Source organism: Seriola dumerili, unplaced genomic scaffold (genome assembly GCF_002260705.1).
Source record: "Seriola dumerili isolate Sdu_G_001 unplaced genomic scaffold, Sdu_1.0 BDQW01000025.1, whole genome shotgun sequence".
Lineage (NCBI taxonomy): Eukaryota > Metazoa > Chordata > Actinopteri > Carangiformes > Carangidae > Seriola > Seriola dumerili.
Window position 1 is genome coordinate 3,956,192 of NW_019174280.1, and position 24,268 is coordinate 3,980,459.

At 40.2% G+C, this 24,268-nt stretch overlaps 1 protein-coding gene across 1 annotated transcript in view; it reads right to left on the reverse strand.

Annotated features, from left to right (window-relative positions):
• Positions 1–24,268, reverse strand: part of man1a1 (mannosidase alpha class 1A member 1) — a 139,784-nt gene that overhangs the window by 81,062 nt on the left and 34,454 nt on the right. Inside the window, exons 2-3 of the mRNA XM_022766746.1 lie at positions 22,887–22,983; positions 889–1,004 (exon numbers count right to left, since the gene is read on the reverse strand). Coding sequence (XP_022622467.1) covers positions 889–1,004; positions 22,887–22,983 — 213 coding nt within the window. The remainder of the gene's footprint in view (positions 1–888; positions 1,005–22,886; positions 22,984–24,268) is intronic.

Consider the following 24,268-nt stretch of genomic DNA (forward strand, 5'->3'; position numbering starts at 1 on the left):
GGCGAGTGAACAGGCATCGCTTCCATATGCTGTTTTGGAGGAAACTCATACCCAAATGGTCAAATATAAATGAACAGCATCTTCACAAGGTCCAACTTACCGTAAATTCTCATATAAAAGCTGGTATTCAAATAATGGCCCAATCCCAAATAATAGCTAGGGGCATGGCCAGCATAAACAAATAAAGGTCAGTCACTAATGAAGGCTGGGTAAAATGAAAAACCACAACAGAGGGTGGAATTACCTACAACAAAAGCTCACACAATAAATTCAATCTAATATCCGTTTCCATAGACTACCAATGAGTTTCTGTTCTTAGAACAAATAATGTTTTCATACATTAATTCTTCCAACTTTTCTTTGCTATAGGAAAATGACAATATAAGCCTGTCAAGATAAAGGCCTGGTTTTCTCTGCTGCTGAGGTAAATGAAGGCCCTGGTACTTGATGTTTTTGAAGCTTTCCTCAGTAGGTGGAGTTGCTCAGATGTCATGGAAATGTTGATGCCAACTAAACCATCTCCAGGACAAATGAGCAGCTCCATCTGCTAAGAAATGCCATAAGATGTGGATGAAAGTTGCAAGCTGGACTCAGTCAAAGTCTGTGTAATACCTGCTGAGTCATTTGTGCATCTGGATGTCAGACACGGTGTCCTCATCTCTTGCTGTTCACATATCTTGATCTTGATTGTTTCTTCGGTAAACAATCAGACTCTCTCATTTAACTCTCATCAACCTGAATGAATGTTAATGAAGGTGCCACCTGGGTCAAGAGCTGGGTTTTCAAGGCTCCTATCAACGACTGCCATCAATGATTCAAGCCTTTGTTGAGTGAATTATGACTCCATCATCACAAGGGCACAAACACACATACACTTACATTACTTACCACATTAAAGTCGAGGTTCTTCTCTACCCAATCAGTGGCAGCATCAAATTCTTCAAACATTTCCATGATATAGAGGGTATCCAGAGCATCCACAATTGTTGCTCCTTTTATACTTCCTGCAAGAGACACATATAGATACAGAGCATTAGACGTGGAGAAAGTGACGCTGGCTGCTGTGTTGTCAATAGTGTATTTTACATATAATCTGTCTGCTGAAAAAAACAGAATGCTGGGAAGGAAGGTGGATAAAATAAAAACCTTTAAATTTAACTTCTATAAACAAGCAGAAACTCCCCATGAAGTTCATTGAAATGTTAAAAGCTTATTTGTCAGAATACCATTCATTTCATAAGTATGAATGACAACAGGTGTTGGCAGCAGTCTCGCTGAAAAAGCACTGAACAAACAGCAGACGCGAAGAGTTGAGTTTGGAGGTTGAATAAATTATTTTTGCTCGACAGATGGTGAGAGGCAGCGATTATCAGCACTGATGAAACGTCGGGAGTACTGCTCATCTCTAGTGATTAGCCTCATAGCAGGGGGGAAGACACACAGAGATACAAACCATCATTTCAGCGCCGTCATTACCCAAACCCCCTAATGAATCCAACAACACTCCAACACCTTAGTCTGTGTTTGTGTCAGAGAGCTCAGTAAAGCATTACGCATGTAGCACAGGGCACCTCTGCAAAAAGCTTTTAGTCCTCACATACTTGTTATAAACACAGGACCTCCTCTGTTGCAGCCGTGTGGCCACTCTGAGGTGAGAAGGAAAATGTAAAAAGACAGAAATGGAAGATGGGGAGGTGAAGAAAAAAAAAATGGAACATTACAATAAGTAAGACAGAGAGAGCAGAAATGAAAACATTAATAAATCACCCTCAGGAGGCCAACCTTCAGAGAGAGGGCAGGGAGTAACAGTAGAATGAAAAACAATGAGGAGGGAAAATTCTGAAACAATAATAAGGCTAGAAAAACAGTCCGAGTCAGAGGAGAGGACGTTTGAAAAGGCCACAAAGTAGTGTCAGAATGCCAGTAAGATGCTGGATTGATATTGTGTGAATCTGTTGGTTTATATCTCTGTGTAAGTGGTGTGAGGATTAAGCAGCAGCTAAAAGCTTTCCATTAAACACAATGCTGAATCATCTGGAGGCACAGAGCCACTGTTGTCCATCAAAACGACATAGTACTGTGCTCACTGTGACTATTATTTCTTAAAATCACCACAGCAAGATGACAATTCTATCAACTGTGAATCGCTATGAGGATGATTTTGATTACAAACCTTACAGATGAAATAATGGTATTTAACCCGATGTGGAGTAGTGAACTGCTGCAGATGGTACGGGTTTGTTTGTTTGCTTTCCGAGAGAAGAGAAGATCGATACCACACTTGTAACACTGAGGTCAGAGGCGATTAGCCTAGCTTAATATTAAGACTCGAAGCAGGAAAGATATATAACAACAAAAAGAATTTGTTGCGGTTTGTTGGTAGTTTCATGCTGAATCTATTTCTTGACAAACAACATTCGGGCGCCTTGACCTGCTGATTCCTCACAGTGAGGTTGCCAGGTTTGGTACGAATTTAACTGTAGAATAACCTATATTAAAACACGTCCCAGCAACTGTATCTGGCAACTCATGATCTCTGTTTTTGTACGGATTTAAAAAACGGAGGAACTGGCGGAAGTGGCTGGGGAGAGGGCCGTCTGGACCTCTCTGTTGAGGCTGCTGCCCCCGCGACCCGGATCCGGATAAGCGGGAGACGCCAAGACGAGACGAAATATATGTGTATTCACACAGAACCAGGCCAGCTGTTTCCACCCTGCTTTCGTTCGTTACTCTAAGCTAAGCTAAGCTAAGCTAAGCAAATCGCCTCACAGATATGAGCAGTATCGATCTTGGAATCAAACTACTGTTTTAAAAAAAAGAAGGTTAGACTGTCAGATGATAGTGACAAGGAAGTAAAGGAAGAATTGCACATATCTGTGCAAGTGTCCCAAACTTTTAACAAAAGGCCATCAGCCGACTAAGCGCATTTATTAGTCGTCTCATATTTTTCAATACATTCCCTCAAGCCATGCTACAGAAACACAGAGCATGTAAATGGAGGTGTCAGCAGATACAGTCACTTGTCCTTCCTGTTTTTCATCCCTCTCACATTTTCGCTCCATTGAAGCCCCCAGGGCGACAAAGAGAGGACAAGACACTTTACTCCTGTCCATTGTCTTGTCACTGTGCTTCCTTCCCCCTCATTGCTCTTCCTGAATCTGTGTGTGTATGTGTGTCTGTCTATGTGTGTGTGTGTGTGTGTGTGCATAATGTGAGAGACACAGATGGTCAAATGGTGACTGGAATACTAATATTAAATATAGAAAAATACAAGAAATTTGAGAGAAAGCGAAAGGTTTGCATGATTTTTGTTCTTTTGCTGGGGAAAATATTTTTGAATGTACATACATATTTCATGTATTTGTATTTAAACATATATATTTCTAGAAACTATGTCCCAAAAGTTGTACAATTTGAATTTTGAACAGACTGCTGATTGTATGTTATTGTTATTCTCTATATATAACTATATGGAAACAAATTCTTACTTATTTTCATTTTCATTTTTTGAAAACTGCAGAATTTTGTTGCTGCTCAAACCTCAAAACTAATTAGACATTCCGGAATTAAATGAGTGATATTTTTACCATATCAATTTAAATATTTCAGTCATCATTATGAGATACGGAACATTAAAAAGAGAGATGTTCATTATAATTTGTGATCCATTCATTGGCTTCTACTGACTGCATCTAATTTTGTGAAAATATGAAAGTTTTGCACGAAGCTGTCACTCCAGTGCAACGTAAAAAAACATCTAATGGTAAGTTTTGGTTGCTGTATCTCCATGAGGGGAACATTTTCAGTGAAGAAAAGGGGTGAGGGTTTTTTTTTTTTATTCTGCCATGATGGAGAGCCATGGTTGTTCTAACGGGACTTGAAAAGGAAAATGTTAGTTTGGTTGGAGTAGATAAGTCAAGAGCTGACACAATTAGTGGAATAACCCATTATTCACAGAAAATTAATCTCTGACTACTTTGAAAATCAATTAATCATTTCGAGCAGAAGTGCCAAACATGCAAGTTCAGTACCAGCTTGTCACATGAGAGGCTTTGCCGTTGTCCTTGGTCATGCATGACTTTGAATCAATATTCAGTGTGGTGTAGTGTGGAACTGTTGGTCAGACAAAACAAACCATTTTTTTTTTTGTTTTTGACCAAGAGAAAGACCAAACATTTGTTCACAACATCAATCAAACCAGATTAATTGATTGTTTAAAAAAACAATCATTAGTTGCTGCAGTAGATTGTTTACTTCATCATCTTCTTGGTCATTTATCCATCTTGACCATTAATCTATTATACGAATTGTTAAAACATTAGTCCCTTCATAAAGCATGCAGATGACACTGCTCACAGATTGGGGCTTTAAATAAAAAGATCTGTGATATTGGTGAGACAGCTTGTGCAGGGCCATGATGACAAGGAGCACCAAGAATCTGCTAAAATCAGCTTGTTACCAGATCTGGGATATGTGTCTGTGTCCAGATGGAAAGGTTATAAAAATTGAGATGGGATTCAGCCGAGAGCCAAGTCCAGTGATCTTGGAGATGATGTGTGTGCTGCTGAAGATTTTGTTTCTGTTAGCGGCTGTGAGCATGGTGAGGTAGCAGATGGCTCAGCAGAGGGCAGCGTCTCTGATGCTGCTGCAAAGCATGAGTGGTAGCGGAGGAGGAGAGGCTCTAAGATGCTTCTGTAAAGAAGGAGCAGTAGGGGAGGACAGGCCTTATGATATTTGCTGTAGGTGGTTGGCTTGTCACACTGGGAGAATTCTTACATTTGTAAAAGTTCTTTCCAGAAAACCACAAACAGCCGTGTTTCCACCCACAACAACAAGCCTCGTCTGCCTCTAGAGCTGCAACAATTTGTAAATCAACAGAAAAGCGATTGGCAACAATTCTGACAATCAATGAATCACTTAAGTTAATTTTGAAGCCAAAATGTCAAAAATTCCCTGACTTCTGAAAATGTGATGATTTGTTACTTTTTCCTGTTTAATATCATTGTAAACTGAGTGATTTTGGGTTTTTCTGCTGGTCAGACAAAACCCATGTGATGATGCCACTTTTGCAGGGATCAATTACTGAATGGAGCGACCGGCACAGGACCAGGGGCCCAGGGACCCAAAGGAACCACAAAGAGACACAGAACCTTTCAGACTGTGTGTGTTACTCCTACAGAGGATAGTAAGGGGGTCTTTTGTATGTCTGTGACCAGGGGGCCCATTGTCTCACAATGTGCCCAGGTGGCCTACCCAGGTAGATTAAGACCCGCCCAAGTACGTTAAGACCCTACCAAAGTAGATGAAGTGCTTCCCTGGTAGATTAAGACTTTCCCAGGTACATTACGACCAGCCCAGGTACATTAAGACCAGGCCAGGTAGATTAAGCCTGCCCAGGTACATATAGACCCACCCATGCAGATTAAGACTTTCCCAAGTAGATTAAGACCTGCCCAGGTATATTAAGACTTGCCCAGGTAGATTAAGACCACCTCAGGTACATTAAGACCTGCCCAGGTAGATTCACACCAGCCCAGGTAGATAAAATCACTCAATATTTTAGGACACCTTATTTCCCACTTTTCAAACTATCTCATTTTTGGCAACACACCTCTATGAGTGCCTAGCTAGCCTAGCTAGCCTACTCATTCATATCTGAATTTGAGGCGTTTAGGAAACATCTGCATGCCGGTTTGTGGCAAATTTAACCTCACCGACCTGTCACTCAAAGCAGCATGCCCTCAATTATGCAGGACTTTAAGTCTCACTAAAATTTAAATGGGTGAGTGAGGAAATTAGCCGTAGAGACCAAAAGTTTTTTGTACCAGGCTGTGAACATGTTTATTTCTACTGTAAAATTTGACCTTTTAACATGGGAGTCTATGGGGATTGACTCACTTTTGGAGCTAGACTCAAGTGGCAATTAGAGGAACTGCAGCTTTTTGGCACTTCCGTGTTGGTTTCATTGTTCACCCCTAGAGGTTGCCGCTTGGTATTTAGTAATCCCGGCAAAAGCTCCACTTACTCCACTGTTGGTTGTGAGTGTGAACCTGCCTCCTGCTAAGTGTCCTTTACTCCCAGCATTCATTTGAAGTGGAAGACTACCTCACTTTTTTCCCGGCAGTTGATACCAGGGTGCAGTAAGTGCACGGTCGTTACAGTCATCCCCAGCCGTTCAGAGCTATTCAATTTTGTGGTTATCACATATGTCTCGATCTTGTTGTTAATCACAGTGATGTGTGTCAGAGGTGAGGCTATTGAATGCAAGGTATTTTCAAGAGAGGTTGCAAAAAGTCAAAATGTTGCAAAGCAATCTCGTCCTTGTGAATTCAAGATTATGAACAAGAAAATGTTATTTTGCCTCACAGGGTGATTGCAGCATATTCTCATCTGTTGTGATACTTCAGGAAATAAAGGTAAGACAAACCCTACAGATCACCCCTGCTGATGCTGTCAAATGTTACCAGGAGTACAAGAGAATGATGTTCCACATTTTTTTGACATAACCTATAAAGCAGAACATGGGAAGGGGAGAAATGGGTGGAGAGATGAAAAATGAAAGAGCTGGTGTCCTGAGAAGACAAGAATCATTACCTTTCTGTTCCCAGACAGAGAATAAGGATGGATGGGAAAGGAAGGCAGAAAAATGGGAGACTAGAGGTCCAAAAGTCATTAACAAAAACTTTCAGTCCCTCCATCCCTGTGTGCCTTGAAAAAAAATCCATCCAGTTGCTCCTCTTCCAACGTCCACTTGGCCTCTAATGAGCTACGCATCAATCTTTTCTCCGTCTTCCATTGTTTTCCTTCACATTTATGAGCTTCACACCCTTTTCTTCCTCCAGGACTCTTGCATCAATTCTTCAGTCAGTTCTTCTTTCTCTTTTCAGTGCTTCCTTCTCTTTTTCCTTTTCCGTCATCTTTGAGTTCCTTCCCCTCTCAGAAAATGAGTGAAGAAGGAAGTGATGGATGAATTAAAAAATAATGCAGTGCACAAAAGCACACACACTCATGCCTGGCTTATCCTCTGGACTTTCATGTACTGTTATGTGTTATTCTACTGCAATTGAGTGTTGACAGCTGGTCTTATTGCATATATGACTGGTCAATAACGACACTAACTTACTGCATTCTCACGTCTTCCCCTGCTCTGTGTGTGAGTGTCAGACAGTGGAATGATGCACTGTTTGGACCAGAACGACATACCCTTCACTTCATGCAATCAGGCTGCAAAGACAGAGTTGTAATCTGTGATGCTGCGATGTGGGAGGGTGCTGAGTGATTGCTGCTGTCTCTCACTCGCTCTCACACCACTGATTGTGTGGACAGAGGTCAAAATGCAAACATGATCTCTACAGTCTTCAGGCTTTGCTGAAAGGAAGATATAGCATTTTGAATCCATAAAAAGTAGGTGGAATAACAACTGTGTGTGTGTGTGTGTGTGTGTGTGTGTATGTGTGTGTGTGTGTGTTTATCTGTTATTGTGAAGAGAACAGGGATTAAGCAATAAGCCTACAGTGATCCCTTTGAATCTCTTCCCCAACTGTATCCATCTTATTTTGGAGGAGCACTCTGTAATGTGTTGCAATATCTTAATATTTCTTACTTCCGCAACGGAGGTTATGTTTTCACCCGTGTCTGTTTATTCGTGAGCGGGATTACACAAAAAGTAATGAGCTGATTTGCTCCGAACTTGATGGAGGGATGGGTCATGGGACCGGGGAAGAACACACATTAAATTTTGGGGAAGATCTGGCACATTCATGATAAATTTGATTTGTCTGAGGTTTTGTATATGTTGTTTGACATTAATCAATTTATGTTTATATTTATCTCACTATGTTCTGCTGCAGCTTTGCACACCTATTTTTTCTGGTTTCAGTTATTAATATATCAGTGCCATGAAAACATAAAAAGCAGGATGAAAGACACATTTTTTTGTATTTTTTTTTTTGTTAAGATGAATACCATGAGAATGAAAGGTCTGAAAAAAGGTAGTAAGTTGACCTTGAATGCAAATTAGATTGCTAAAAGCATAAACATTTTCAATTAAAGCAATTGTCAGGATGTAACATTGTTATATACAAAAAAAACAAAACCTTCTGCACTGAAATTCATCACCTTTATTACATCATGCTTTCCAGTATAATAATTACCATGCGCTGAACGTGCCTGTGAAAAGCTTTTTGTATTCCATTTGATCACTGCTTTAACTAAACTGTGATATTTTGAGAGAGTTGTAGATGTGGGTTTATTTGCTTTCGGAAGAAAAAGGCAAACAACAATAAATGTCATGTGGATTACATCATGCACACAATCTGAACACAAAGCGTGACCTCAACATTCAGCTGTGCCCTCCAGCTGTGGGTCACACTGAGCTCCTTGGTGACGCTTTTGTATCTTCCTTTCACTGTTATTCCGGGCTCCCCTCCGCTGTGTTCTCTTTAGTTTTGTCGATTAGGTTTCAACTTCAAATGACAACAGTAACCTTAAAACGAGTTGTTGATGATATTGACCTAGTGGTTAAGATGAAGTTCATATGATTGCATCATCATTGGTTCAGTTTAGGAACCCTTATTGGATGTCATCTCCCTCTCTTTCTCTCAGCCTGAACACCTCCTGGACCAGAAGCTGTGACTGGGAGTGTAGGTGCCAAATCAATTGATGTAAGAGGATAAAGATGTCAGGTAATGGTAGCTTAGCTTCTTAGCTGATGCTTAGGTGATAGAGTGATTGGTCACGAGGTAGTTCTGGGTATTTTTTTGATGCAATATGTTTACTGTGAAACTGATTATGTGTACAGCACCAGCAGAGTTCCTCCAGGATCAGACCACATCATCTCAGCCCGATAATGGCCACACGTGACAGACATGGTGGCATTGGTATCATAGAGGAAGACAACCAACTCTGCATCTCAAATGCCTCACAACATCTTCCATAACACTGATCCATAGAGCTTGTTTCTAAAATGTCTTGACTTACAGAATAGCCAGAGAAAGCAATCAAGTCCCACATTTCCCCAAGAGCAAATGAACACAGGATGATAATTATGACTAAAACACAACAGTTGTTTACCTGTGGAAACATCAGTACCTGATCAAATTGAATGAACTCCTGCAATCAGTTAATCTAGTGTTGTGAAATGCACCAAACACCATGAGAGATATCCTGATATACATATAAACAGGCAGAGAGAAAACATGACCTCTTCCTCTTCTTCTTTACTGGTGGAGATAATTGAATATTGGCAGTACGCACTGACTCAGGAGCTTCAGCTCAAAAATAGCAGCAGCAGCCTTAAAAAGAATGACAGCAGTCAAAGTGTCATTGATATTTAAAAATCTGAAGGCTGCTCTCATCTTATGAAAATTTAGTCTTAAAAAAAAAAAAAAATCCCTTCCTGAATTTTTCTCCCCAGCTCACTGCTTCTCTCAGCCCAAGATAGAAAAAGGGCTCCAGTGTGTCCCATATCGTAATGTTAACTCAATGCAAACTCCAGGTCTAATCCTTAATCCTACTATTTGATCCAGGTCTCAACACCCTCAGCTTTGCTAGTGATCCCATTTAGCCCCAACTACCGCCCTGACGTTCAGTCTACACTGTATTTTGCGAGAGGTCACGGAGAGGAGGTGAGGTGAGGGAAAACTGATGGCTAAGACTTCAGCTAATCATGTTATCGTAGGCAGAAAGCATGCGCACACACACACGGACACACACGTACACATCTCTAAAGTGCATTAACCTCTTGGCTTCTGCTTCAAGATACTCAAGCGTCAACACTTTTTGTCAAGGTTACAGTGAAAGACATTACCACGCTTCACTAATGTGTGTGTGTGCGTATGTTGAAAACCTGACAGTGATACAGAAAGGAGGGATGTGAGGCAAACCTGTGACAATAACAGCAAACACAAGATGCACAGAGCCTCAAGAGTGAGTTTAGCTGTTAATTTTGTGGGAGCGTTCGGGGACCTGGCAGACTATGAGGAGTGTGTTTGTGTCTATGAGACTGTGTGTAGGTGTGTGTTTATTCACACACAGCTATCAGGAAGATGGGCGGTGCCGCTGCAGTGTGTTGCCCTAAGCTGTGGAGGGCTGGGGTTAAAAGCCTGGGCGCAGAACTGTTGTTCAGTGTGTGTAGATGATTAATTAATGTGGATGCAGGCTCAAGGTTCTTTAACAACAGCTCAGGAGATGAGTGCTCACAACACACGGCTACAAGGTGTGTGTGTGTGTGTGTGTGTGTGTGTGTGTGTGTAGATTCATGTGATGGATACTTCCATTTCAGCTGCTGCAGTGCTCCCTTGTCTATGTCCCACCCACCTCTGTGCAGAGTGTGATTTACATCATTTCAGACGCAACCAAATCCAACCCCTACCTCCCCTCCCTAACTCCTCACACATGCGCGCACACACACACACACACACACACAGACACACAACAAAAACCTGAGGGAAGGCCACAGCAGAATTACTCCATCCATTTCAATTACAGAGATTGAATATCTGATTCAGAGACACGCACAATGCTGTGTGGGAGCTGAGGCTGCACCCTAGGACTCAGTGTCATATTATATAAGCAACTAAATGACTTGTCTGGAAATAGAAAGACACCAAAAAACATAAGCCTACTTGACTGGTGGAAGATAACAGTATTTTTAGCCCTGCTAGCGACAGTGGCTGGCAGGATACAGGAAACAGAATCAGATTTGGTTTGACACTTTGATGGGGTTGTGACCACGAAGAAGCGAATGGATTTGGCTTCGATGGCTGCAGAACACCCAGGAGATATGTCTCATTTACCAACCTGCAACACACCGACACCTGTACCTGGTTGTCTGCTGTGTATCATCAGTTCACCTCAGAGTTAACTAGTTTTACTTTTTGTTTTTAAATTTGCAGTTCGCTTCCTTTCCCACCATGACTCACGAAGTCCTCCAGCTGAAGGGGGTAACATGATACCACTAAAAAGACGCCATTCAAATGTCATAAAATCGCAATTCTAGTGCACTTTTGATTTTTTGCTAAATTCTGTTTGATGCTTTGCCCTCAGACTTGTTATACGAGTCCTGAACTGTAAAAAACAACCGAATTCTAAAACGCTGAAAAACATCACTTATGCATGGTAACAGTAACAGTGCTGTACAAGTTTGTATAGTTGTATTCCTGTATCTTGATCAAAGTGCTGCTGCTCAGCTGCTCACTGGTTTAATAGAGAGACTACATTACTCTTGTGCTGGCTTTTATTGGCCTTCCTAAATCTTCCCTTTTTTTTCTTAAGAAACTCAGTGGACAGGATCACAACTTTTAAACCCTGAAAATCTCCTTTAGGTCTCTATGGTCTTATTACCTAAATCTGTGAGCTGTTCCACAGAACAACCGCCCTCATAACATTAGACGTGTCCCCACTAATAAAAACTATAAATTCAACCTCAAAATTAGTTTTCTTTGTCATTTGGGCCTGCATAGTTTTCAGGTTTGTGACCTATAACTAAGTTTGTGTCTGTATCTGTGTTGCACTTTGGTTAAATGTTTTATCACTAAACGAACTTGACTATATACATCTATGCAAAGCTGAACAGAAACAGAAGAAGTTGTTCCATCTGGAAGAATGAAAAGTTTTTCTTTGCAACGAGGATCATGTTCTGTTTCCCCTTCTGCAGCTTCTTCCTACTGGACATTCAACATACAACCGCTCCCTCTCCTCTCTCAGCCTTTAACACTCAAACCACAGAAACACATTGATGTCCTTAGTTGTTCCCAAAAAGAGGTAAAAATGACAAGCATTGCAGGAAGTAGCAGCCACACAGATATTGATTTTTAGCTAAATCAGTTGTATTGATTGCACTCATCTCTACTGTAAATAAAGACCATGTTAAAATCAAGGACATAGCCAGTGGGAAAGCCAGCTGGGACACATTTAATGGTATAATAGACCATGGTTAAACAGACATCTGTGCCTGATTTAAACCAACAACCCAAATCAGTTTCTGGCAGGAGGCTCTGTGCAGCCAAAGACCTGCTCGGTCTCACTTTACACTCAGAAACGTAAAATACTGTACTGTTTGGAGAACAAAAGCCTGTTGCTGGAGAAATAGTAGGGAGTATGCATGGTACGAGAAATAACAGTAAAGCCTGAAGGATCACCAATTAGGGGTTGAACCTTGGTCATTGCAGTGATGGTTCAATGATCACTGTGCTACCTTAAATGCTTTCATCATCAGAGGGATGCAAGATTCACTTGAGACACATTTGAAGGTCAGCTGTAAAGGTAAAGGAAGAGCTTTTTTGCGCTTTTATTCTGTCTGGGTATTACCACTGTCACCTAAGTCAAGTGATACTGCAGCATCACTCCAGGGGACAAGGAGCAGAAAAGCCATTGAGAGGTCTGGCATGGAGGAAAGGCCACAGGAGACAGGAGCAAAAACAACATAAAGAAAAGAAACCATCACAAAACCCTGGCAGCATCCGTGGCAAAGCCTGCCATTCATCCAGCGGCCTTTTAAAGCACTGCAGGCAGGGCCAGGCAGATAACCTCCTCTGCAAAGCCTGTGTGTCCCAGGAGATACACAGGCCTTTTACTTCTTCACACTGCCTGTAGCTACAGATCCATCCAACTGTCCAGCAAATAACCAAAGTCTTAACAGGCTGTCCAAGTACAATGTGAATTAGCTAACCCCGAGTAACAAAGGAAGGAAAGGATGTTTCCAAAAATAAGAAAAAGGGGCAAGAGAAAAATCAAGAAATATTCAATCCCACATGGTTTTATCATCTCATCTAATGGCTGCAATGGCTGCAAATTGAATTCATGTTGCTGGGAAACCTGCAAAACATGTCTACAACTACAGCACAATGGGACTGATGAACTGGCTCACTGGATTGGTAATACACCATATTGATTTATCTATTTTATTTACTAGAAAGTTTATATTTTTGAGAATGAGTTCAGCCAATACAAGTAGAGACAGTAATATCTTTTATTTTTCCGTCAACACCCACCCATGTATCTTGTTTCCTCCAGTTAAAGTCAAGGTTTCACTGGGCATTTTTTGGTTGTCGTTTCTTATATTTGTTGGTTTGTGTTTTTTTATAATGGACAGTTCAGACACAAAACACAATGACAGTCACATGACGGGGCGCCAACTCAAACTGGAGATGTTGAGACCAAAAAACATTCTCCATATATAAATATATAAACTTCTTAGTGCTCTCTGGGAGGCAAGCTATAACTGAGACCAGAGCTGCAACGACTAGTCAATTAATACAGGAGTCGATCACAAGAGACTTAACAGGCAACTATTTTGATCATCGTTTATTGGTTTAAGTCATTTTCAATGAAAATATTTTCTGGTCTCAGCTTCTCATGTGAGGATTTTACGCTTTTTTTTTTTTTTTGTCAAAAAGGCATCTGAAGATGTCGCTTCCTGGTAAATTATGATGAGCAAGTTTCACTTTTTTTCCTATAGATTAAATAATGAATCGATTAATGTAGAAAATAATCTGATTAATCGATAGTGAAAATAATCTTTATTTGCGGCACTAAATGAGACACAATCTTTAAAAGGCCTCAAACATCTTTATTTTTACTTTCTTATTTCAATACAGCCAATCATCATCTATTGATTAACAAATACACAAATACACTGAGTATGTGTCATGCGTTGCCCTGTGTCACATGTGTCAGTTCAGTGCTACAGGGATAAGCTCCATGTGTTGGACAGTTTGTATTTTCGGCGTAGTCACATTTAAAAAGGTGTCTTTAAGGGTCTTCTAATTTTTCCTCCGAAACAGCCCAAAGACCAACAAGACAGATGGCATCTTAGCTCACACACACACACACACACACACACACACACACACACACAAGATACACTTGAACAAAATGCCCCAAAAAATAAATCACACACAAACAATGTTCTCTGGCCCGGTCCAGGTCACACTGGGTTAGATGGCAAACGACCTAAAAATTCAGCCTTTTTCTCTTTGCTTGCAACAGGAGACATCAGTAGTGACCTTTAATGTGCTGTGGCCCAGTCAAGTGTGTTTATTTTAGGCAGAAAAAAGACAGACACACACACACACACACACACACACACACGCCCCATGGGGAGTTTTATTTGGTTGGTTGAACACACGAGTGCCTGCCCGTGCTGGCCGTCGGCTAGAACGGGAGGCAAGCCGAGGCGAGGACAGCCTATGTTTCAACCTTTAGTCTGTTTGGCTGATGTGAAGCGCAGCCAGTGGACTGTCAGCAGTGTCAACAATTAAAGAGAGGACCATCGAGGAAACCACACGCACACACAAAACACACCACAGACTTCAGTTCCGTACACTCCAACATTTAGATGCCAGAAAAGCCTGAATGATATTTGTTCTTTGAGCAGACATGGCCGAACAACAGTCCCCCGTCATCAAATGATGCTCTAATATCACTTAAAAACATATCGTATGTGAGTCTGCTCACATTCAGGGTTGTAACTGGAGGACACGGAGAGTTTGATGAAGTAAACTCTTTAAATAAAGAGGAGTTTACATTTTTGTTTTGCAAATTAGAATAAAAAATATTTAGTATTTTCCAACCGAATTACATAGCTAACGGTGTGGGCAGCTTAGAAACTATCATTTATTTCATTTAACTGTTGTCATTCTTAATCAATTAATAATAAAAAAGCAGTAAATTTTACAGAAATTGTAACAGAACAGTTAAAACCCCCCGGGAACCAGGACCAATAATATCGACGGACCACTGCTCCCTTCCATTGTGCCGTAATTTGCCACCTGTCACACCGATGCAAATGTCAACAAACTATGACTCAAGCTGATGTTGCAGCAGATGTGACAAGTCAAAAAATCCACACAGCAGCGTCTGCACCTGTAATACGGAAGAGCTAGTTCCAGATTCTTTAAGCTGAGATCCATTACCATAAGTAACGCATTCATTTACAAAACCTCCTTCCCCATGTTCTTAGAGAAATGTGTTATCAACATTTCTCTCTATTTGCCACTGTGTCTGTAAAAACAACAACTGGACTCGATAAAGCCTTGGAACAAACTTAACCTCTGGCTCATTGGGTTATAATGGGGCCGAGATGAAATTTAATTCCATAGTGTCGAACAAGAGCCAGGGTGCAGCTTAAGGCTGGGCTGACAACTCACTGGCACTGAGCTCCAAATGAGTTCCTGATGTTATGGAGAAACTTAACAAGGTAATAATTCATCTGCCAGGGGACAATGCACACATTCACCGTTTTGGCCACTGAGATCTGGTGGGAAAAGCCCTCAGTGTTTGTACTGACAGGAATTCATAAGGACAACTCATGTTAGAGTCGGACAGCTACAAGACTGCTTAGCAAGAAGGGGATCTAAATAATTCAAAAATATTCCTCAAACCTAAAATATTACAGTTAGAACAAAGACATTTTTGGAGTCTTCAACCTGACATTTTTCTAACATCTATATTGAGCAGGTTATGGCCTCTCCGGCAAGCCCAAAAAGCACAGTATACTGGCTGTGTCTGTTAGCAAATCTACAATGTCACAGCAGGATTTGGCCCGCTCTGGATTTAGAAATAGAAAGATGTACCTGTTCTTGTGGGCGAGCCTCGACAGCAGTATGCCGGTTATAGACAGCTGAGCTGAGTGCTAAAAGATGGAGAGAGGAAGTGGAAAGGACAGGAGGGGAGATGGATGCCGTCGTCGCCTCTAGCTGTGTTTAATTTTAGCAAACAGGGTGAATCTATAGAATCTCGAGGGACAGGAAGCTGTGTTACTGTGGCTGATCAAGTCTTGCTTTACAAAATACTAATATTGTCGTTCAAAAACTCTGCATTGCTCAAGGCGTAATTAGAAACGACAGGAATAAAAAGCAGTTGAGGATGAGGATGAAGTAAAGATGAAATCCAAGCATTACATCATCAGCTTTTACTTGTTGCCACTGAGCAGCACGACGGTTACTGAAGTCGACAGTGGACGTTGGGCACGTTTATTAAATTAATAAATCAACTCAACTGCACAATATTATTGACGTTGCATCTAAAATGCCACAATCACTCAGCCTCCACGTAACTAGACAGATCATACGTGAGCTGCACAAACTGTATTTATAGAGCCACAGTGACGAGAGGGCGAACGCCGAGCGATCTGGATGAAATATTGTTTCTGAGTGAAATTGTTGCGCCAAGATGAAAAGCTGCTACAGCAGTCTAGACGTAGGATCAAACAACAATCCGTCTGCCCTTCACTTTCCGAATAGATGTGTGACTCATGTGTTTTCAATAGAGCCCTTCATTTTAAATTTGTGTAAAATATGTAACTGTTACGAACATCAATTTAATTTCAAACTGACACTTCAGGTAGTTTATACTTGAAGTTACTAATACCAACGCGACGCAAAGAAATCAACCAGTTTTCATGTGATTTTGTCAGTTCCTCTACAGAACGATGTAACTTTACAAATACTGTATATCCCCCTGTAATTGTTATCAATATCTCAAATCTTATAATATCGCTGAAAGTCCTTCTGAATAATGGTCTTTAAAAATAAATGCATATTGTGTGACATTCAAGTATTTCTCTGATAACGTTAAATAATCATGACTAAATAAACACAACCCAAATTCAAAGTTTGTAAAAATCAAAAAAATAAAAAGTTAAAGACTGAAAAACTCAGCTCATCAGCTTCTCAATGACTTCATTTATAACAATCTGGCAACATAAGCAAACAACCCCACAACTGTCATCATGTTTTGATTTATATGTTGCAGAACTGTGTTTGGTAACATCCCATTTTGTCCAAATGAGCCCCGCCTACCTCAAACCAATGAGAAAGGGAAGACGAAAAATACATATATCTCACTTAATCACTGAATCAACCTTTTCAACTATATCAACTACCAATACAACCTGTTTATTATTCAAATACAAGACTCACCCTCTTGAGAGCACAGCTGCTTCCATTAATAGAAAAATGGGCAGAGCGATTAAATTGGACACTGATTTGTCAATGCTAATACAAGATTTGGAGCAGACTGCATACTTCTCATTATCTCTGGCTCCTTCTTATTGAAGTGTTTGGGTTAAGAAAACTAATTTTGTAATATTGTTTGATAAATCAAATCCAAATTATGCTTGGTGGTCTGCCAAAGTTGTTGGTTGAGAAGATAAGCCATGTCGCCTGCCAGAGTTTTGGAAGGATATATGGCTGCTGGTAAAATTCCCAACCGCGGAAAAGAATTCAGCTTTTTACCAACAACAACAACAACCGTAAACGTTTCCAAACATGGATGGAATATTTCTGGACATTCTATGTGTGATGAATGAAGGGAAGGTGGAGACAGGAGAAAATGTTCTCACATGTATTTAAAAAGGATGCTCAACATTTTCTTGATCGGTGTATAAACTAAGATGCATTGAGAACACAGAGGCAAAATTATCATGTGAAAATAACAATTTAAGAACACTCAATTCAATATTTATTAAAAGGTCCCATATTTTACACTTTTCCTGTGTTTTATTTGAAGTGTTGCTCCATAAGAAGATCCATAAGAAGAACCACAACTCATCTCCATGCATTTTTACATCTCCTCTCTCAGACTTCTCTCTGGAGCTCTAGCAAGTTAGAGAAGCAAATTAATTATTTGTTATTAATCTTTATCTTCTCCCAGTTGTCCATCTTATGTAACAAACAAACTTTTCAAGTAGTCTTTTGTTTTTTAAAACATTACAAATGCTGTATTTAGAGTAACAAAAGTGCTAACAGATCTGTTTATTTATCTCTCACATCTGCTGTGGATAAGTTAGAAAGGGCATCCTGGACCTGCTTATAACAGTTAGCATGTTTTTCATTTTTAATGCTCCTGGATACTTTGAACCAGCAGTCCAGGTTACTGCAGATCAGGGAAATAGCCTCCAGGTATGGAAAGTGGCTTTGTTGCATAATATTCCACGTCAGGTTGATATTATCGTCATACATCATGTTCTATAGGAGTTGGAGAGGGCTGTGACAAGGCCCCCGGGGCCACGCTGTCTTATTTACTGATGGAAGTGGGTCTGCTGGAGCAGTCAACTAAAACCTATTTACTTTCTATAGCACAGACATGAGGGATGGATAGAGCAAAGGAAACAGAGAGAAACACTAACACACGGAGTTGAACAGGCTAATCTCACAATTAGTATTCACACAGCTGCTTTCCGCTCCCTTCCTACATTTACGTATGATAAATTCCGGTAATGAAACAGTGGATGGAATTTACACAAAGCTGATTGAATTTCCCCATTAAACATAAGAAGGCAATCATTAAAAATGAGCCTGTAAATCTTCCACACTGTATAATGAAATAGACCTAGAAGGGGTTTCAGCATTTTTTCCCAGGAGGTTTCCAGGGCAAAGACTGAAGTTATGTATTTCAATGAAGGAACTTGTATGAAAATGTCATCTCAAAACTGTCAGGGCCTTTGTGTACATTTGACATATTCCATTATTTTCTTTCCACACGATACAAAATTAAATCAGATTTTAATTTCCAACACAAAGATTGCAGATTGACACCAACATCTTCCCATCTCATAAAATTGTTTTCAGTGTTTACCATACAAGAGCAGCCTGGGAATCAATTTTTAACAAGTTAAACTTGAGAAAGTCTCTCAAAGAGACCTCAGTATTGACAGACAACAGGGCAGCTAAACATCAGAAGAATCACCTCTCTGCCTAAATTGTGCAAAACAGCCTCAAACCAAGTCTGTAGTTTCAGACTTTCTTCATAGCATCCTGCATACGGATGCTCAAAGTGCTGTCATCCTGTCACTTTTATAATTCGATAGCGAAACATGAGCAGAATCTCAAAATCAACAACGAATGTGCCTCCACACAAATAATGCAAACTCTGCTCTAACAATGATGTAAGATATAGAAAGGCTTCTGAGATATGATGTTAGAGAATAACTCAACATTATGAATTCGGCTCTTTGCCTTTTAATGCAGTGAAGATTCCAGGGTAAAACTTCATTAAGGTCTAATGTGAGGCTGCTACAATCAAAAAGACAGAAAACTCAGTCAAAGCTTCCATTAGTTACACACAGAATCAAAGTACACACCTACACATAAGAAAACTATTACTTATAACCACAGTCGATCACACACCTGGGGCGTCAACTTCAGCTACTTAATCACAGAATGTTAGCTAAAAGTATTTAAAGAGACACTTTAAATTAATACCTAGTGAAGGACAAGTAGACAAATGTAGTGTTCTTGGTGTCAGTAACATGTTTAATGTCATTGGCAGTGAGTCAGTCAAGGCATTAAATTGTGAATTAGAATATTATATACAGTATATATAGTGCATCCCTTTGATTTTAAATAAATATTTAAAATAATAATAATAATAATAATAATAATAATAATAATTAGTTTTTTAAAGCTGGACTAATCAATATTTCTATATGAACAATGGATCACATGACTACTGAGGGGTTTCACATCACTTGACTCTGCTGTTCCCCGCAGCTCTACAGAGCATTTTAGCAACTCTCAGATCCTTGTTTTTGCTGTGCGGCCCACGACTTAAAATCCACTTTCACCAGTCTTCATGTTGTTTCTGCCAGCCGAGAGCTTTATTTTGAAAAGACTGTAAAATCCCACTGTATGCTACCTGTCCAGTACAGCACCAAACACAAAAAGTTACAGCACATCTACAGCAGCAGCAGCAGCTTCAGTCCTCTCTGTGTGTCTACGCAGTATTGAGATGTAGGTCACCCACATTTTCAGAGCCCAGTGCACCATCACTGTATATACAGGCAGAAAAAACAGGGCAATAGACCAGAAGCGTAAGAAAACACTTTGGGTCGCTTTTACAGGCCAATCTCTGAAGTAGAACACGAGCTGTTACGAGAATATTTGTTCTGTCAGATGTGCACGAGACTGACAACTGAAAAACACGGCTGAAATGTTTTCTGTTTAGATGCTGCAAGTCAGTTTCCTGTGTTTTACGTTTTAGTGATTGTGCATTTGGCTCTATACGCACGATACATCAAATATGCTCAATGGATCACAGCTTGTTCCACATGGGATGTAGTAAATGACTATATGGTGATCTTTGAATTCAAATCGTCACGGAATGCAAAGGAAATTTGCTTTGCTGTTTCGTTTCTTCACACAACCCTACTTTGAATCTGGGGAAAATTACAACCAAGTTCAATTTGACCTTTAAACAAAACACAGCTCAAAATTGTTCCAATAGAAACCAGTCAAACAAGAATATTTTAATGCAGACAAATGTTGCAGGGACTATAATGATTATACTGGTGTGATTTTATGCATCAAAGTGTTAAATCGTGCATTTATGAAGTGCTCTAGAGATTTCAAAATATTGAGATATATATTTTGTATTGCGACATTGTGATATTACAGGGTTTTTCCTGCAAAGAGAATTGCAAGGGCGGCCGCCTCCGTCAAATTTCGTGCCGCCTCCCAACAAAATTCTAGTAGACCTACTTGTTTTCTTGGTACTCGGTGGATTTGACGTTTGCAACTGCAATTGCGGCTGTACGCCTCTACGGCAATGTTTTTTTTTTTGCAGAAATGTCTCAAATCACAGATTATTTTAAAAAGAGTTCGGGAGGAGGAGAATCACGTGGAAAGGTGAAACAGTGCAGAGTGCAGACATCATTAGTTCTTCTAATATGGGGAAAAAAATGTAATAGATGTTACTGATGAGATGCAGTTAATGTGTCAGGACTGACAGTAGGCCTGGTTCTCAGCCACAAGTGGAAGGTGCCGCTGGAGGAGAGGATCAGAGCGCCAGAGAGGAGTCAAGGCGAGAGTACCAAGTCTGTAGGAGTGTGTTAATGAGTGTATTAAAGCCGACGTTTACATGATTTTAACATCACATTTTATTCATCTTCCCAGATGTTCTCAAAAGCATAGAGTGAGTGGCTCTGACCCGCAGCAGCTGGAGAGATTATGAAAAAGAAAAAAATAATATTGCCCCCCCCCCCCGGTCATATGGTCAGTACCACGCCCGCCTACTTTTTTTGGGCAGGAAAAACCCTGTATAATCTATAGGCATCCTATGTAGATACCCAGGATATGTAGCCATTAGCTGGTGTACATACTGGAGCATTTAGCTAGTCAGGCAAAGCAGAGCTAAAAGAGGAGTGAATACCTCATCACAATGTGAAACAAGTGTCTGCTGGATGTGTAAACCAGCAACTGTTTACTGACATGTCAGCTATAACAATGTTATTGGATGACAGTGTGTCAAGGTTGTGTTTACAGCATTTTGTGGCTGCCCCCAGAGCCAAAACTAATCAACCAACCACTTTAAATACCATTTCCATTTTTCTATTTCCCTCTGTTTCCCTCTTCTGACACATTCATGTCAGATTCATTCTTTTTTTTTTCTTTTTTTTTTTTAACTTGACTTGAAATTATCATCTTGGAAAAATGTTGTTGTTACAGAGGAGGGGAAAAAAATAAAATAAAATATGAATGCTTTCTCTTCTGCTGTCTTCACTGACACAGACCTGCACCTTTACACAGGAGGGCAGCGAAAGAAACAACAAGAAACGCTGAGAAAAAAACTTCAACCCAGACCAAGTACGTGAGTGAGTTTTACTTTAGTGTCAAGAGAGAGTCATCTTATCAGCAGTGGAGGCACAGTCGCCCCTTTCACAGACGAATGCTATTGTATCTGTTCAGCACTACAGTAAACTGTCACATACACCACCCACTGATAAACACCAACACATGCATGCACACACACACACACACGCAGGCGCACACACACACACACAGAGCACTCATCAGGAGCTGTAGGTATGTGAACAAATATTCTTACCGAGAATTTAATTAGGTCAAAAGGAGAAAGAAAGAGATCTGAACAAATTAAAAATCCAATTCCCTCTCTTATTAATTCAATCAGTCAGAATAAATAAGTATTCATATGTGTACAAACGCTGAAGAGTAGACATAAAAAAAACACCTGCTGATACAACGTGTACATCCCTCTAACACAGCCTGAGTGAAGATTAAACATTACTTTATTAATTTGTCGTTTATGAGATTGCTTCCTCTGCTTCTGCACATTCAGGAGTGAAAGGTCCTGAAAGCTAACTTTAAAAAAAAGTCACTCTCAGGACATCTTTTTAAATATTAAGCAGTCAAACCATGAGCGGCTTCACCTCCATGCTTTCCTGCCCCTTTACCTCTGCACACTGCAGATCAAATATGATTGTGGTATTACAGCTTTAATGAGTTGTATTAATCCCCTGCCATTGGCACATGTGCTGTCGTAGCAGATATGTGTGATCATTTGCTTTTTAGCTTCATGTTTACTTTCTCTGAGTTCAGCTTTTAAAGCAACAATATCAGCCAATGAAACACAATGGGACAACATGCAGTGTGTGTGTGTGTGTGTGTGTGTGTGTGGATAAGAAAGGACTTGCTGGTGGCAGTAATAGCTGGGAGACCACTGTCATAAACAAAGCGTGTTTGAGCACATGAGTACTTAATATTTATTAACGGGGCCCTGCAGTCTTCCAACAGCATGAAAGGCAGACAGAGAATTAAGGTTTTCAGAAAAGAGTTACCAAAGTGTGAAACAGAGACAAAGGAGGAGACAGTGAGACGCCCCACGTCACCGCACTCATTAACAGCACAGACACCAACAACTGGCAAGTAGCACAAACAGAATATAAATATATGATAAAGCTGACATTTAGAGGCATCCATAGATGGATGAGTCTAACTGACGGCCAATTTGGCTGCTAATCTAAAGGCCAAGGCTGCTTGTGGCAGGGACAAGAGATCAATCGTTTGTGTGTGTTTGTATGTGTGTGTGTGTGTGTGTGTGTGTGTGTGTGTGTGTGTGTGTGTGTGTGTGCATGGGCTCTCACTCACCAAATAGATTGCTGGAGTGGCCTTGCTTAGAGACGGGCCTGAGCTCATTGGAACCCCAGGCGTAGCGCCTGTAGCTGTCCCACGCATGCTTCATCATCTAAGAGGGAGGAAGAGGGGAAGGAGGGGTAGAAGGAGGAGAAGATGGGAAATGAAGAGAGTTAAAGGGGACAATCAACTTCGAGCTGTAACAAGAAAGATTCGATTCATTTTCAAGTCATCACTATGCCGTGGCTCGAGTGATGCAGGAATTTTGAGGCTAATATTAATAATTCAGACTTTTAATAAACATTGTTAAAATAAAAGCTTTATATAAGCAGACATTTCATAAGAACAAAGGTACACACTGAGTGGGACACTTCCAGAGCAGCAACTGACAATAATTTTTATTGATTAATCTGTCATTTGTTTTCTCATGTAATTTCCCATGTAATTTCTCTCAATAAACCTCCTTTGGTAAAACAATCAAAGACAGTGAATGACAGCAGCATTATCTGAGTATCATGTATGCTTTCTTCCCCAGTGGCTGTCACATGATCTAAAACTTACATCTATAATTCAAGAAAAAAAACTCTCCTCAGCAGTGGATCTGTTAAAACTGATCTTTGTGGTTACATAACACTTGTACTGATGGAAAATGTCTTGCTGCTGATTCATGTTGCTTTGGCTGCACAGAGTTTGTGACCATCTGAGGTGGACATGCTGCCCCCAAATAATCAGAGACATCTCAACTTAATGGCATTTAAATCAGGGTTGTTGTCAGGACTTGATACTGTTGTATCATCCGTGGGTTTAATGCTGCAGTTCTCACATCTTACAAAGCAGCTGCAAATGAAAACAGAGAATTGGAGTGGACTGAGCAGACACCCTCTGTTCAATACCTCTCTCCAAGATGTGAAATTACGTTTTCTCACTACTTGATCAGACCCTGCTAAAAAGCCTCAAATCCAATCACAATGGGAGAGGCTTAAGCCTGGGGCTCTGAAATTAATGAGCGGTGTGTTTGGACCAAGCTGAAATCAATAAGTAACATAATTAAATAACACAAGTAGAACTTTTGTAAACATGTTCGAAAACAACACGCAGTGCACATGAAGTGACATGTTCAACAGGCCCCTTTGAGCAATAAGAACATTTGTTGACTTATTGCTTGCATTAACATGTCACCCTATTAAATCGCCTCATACATATGTATTAATTCGATAGTTTCTTATACCCAACAATAATGTGGGTGTTATTTGGTTTTTTTTCTTAAAAGTTCCATATTTTCACTTCTCCTGTGTTTCATTTGAAGTGTTGATCCATAAGAAGATATATTTGTGGTTTTAAGAACCAAAAAACATGTCAGTGTAGTTTTACATCTCCTCTCTCAGGCTTCTCTCTGG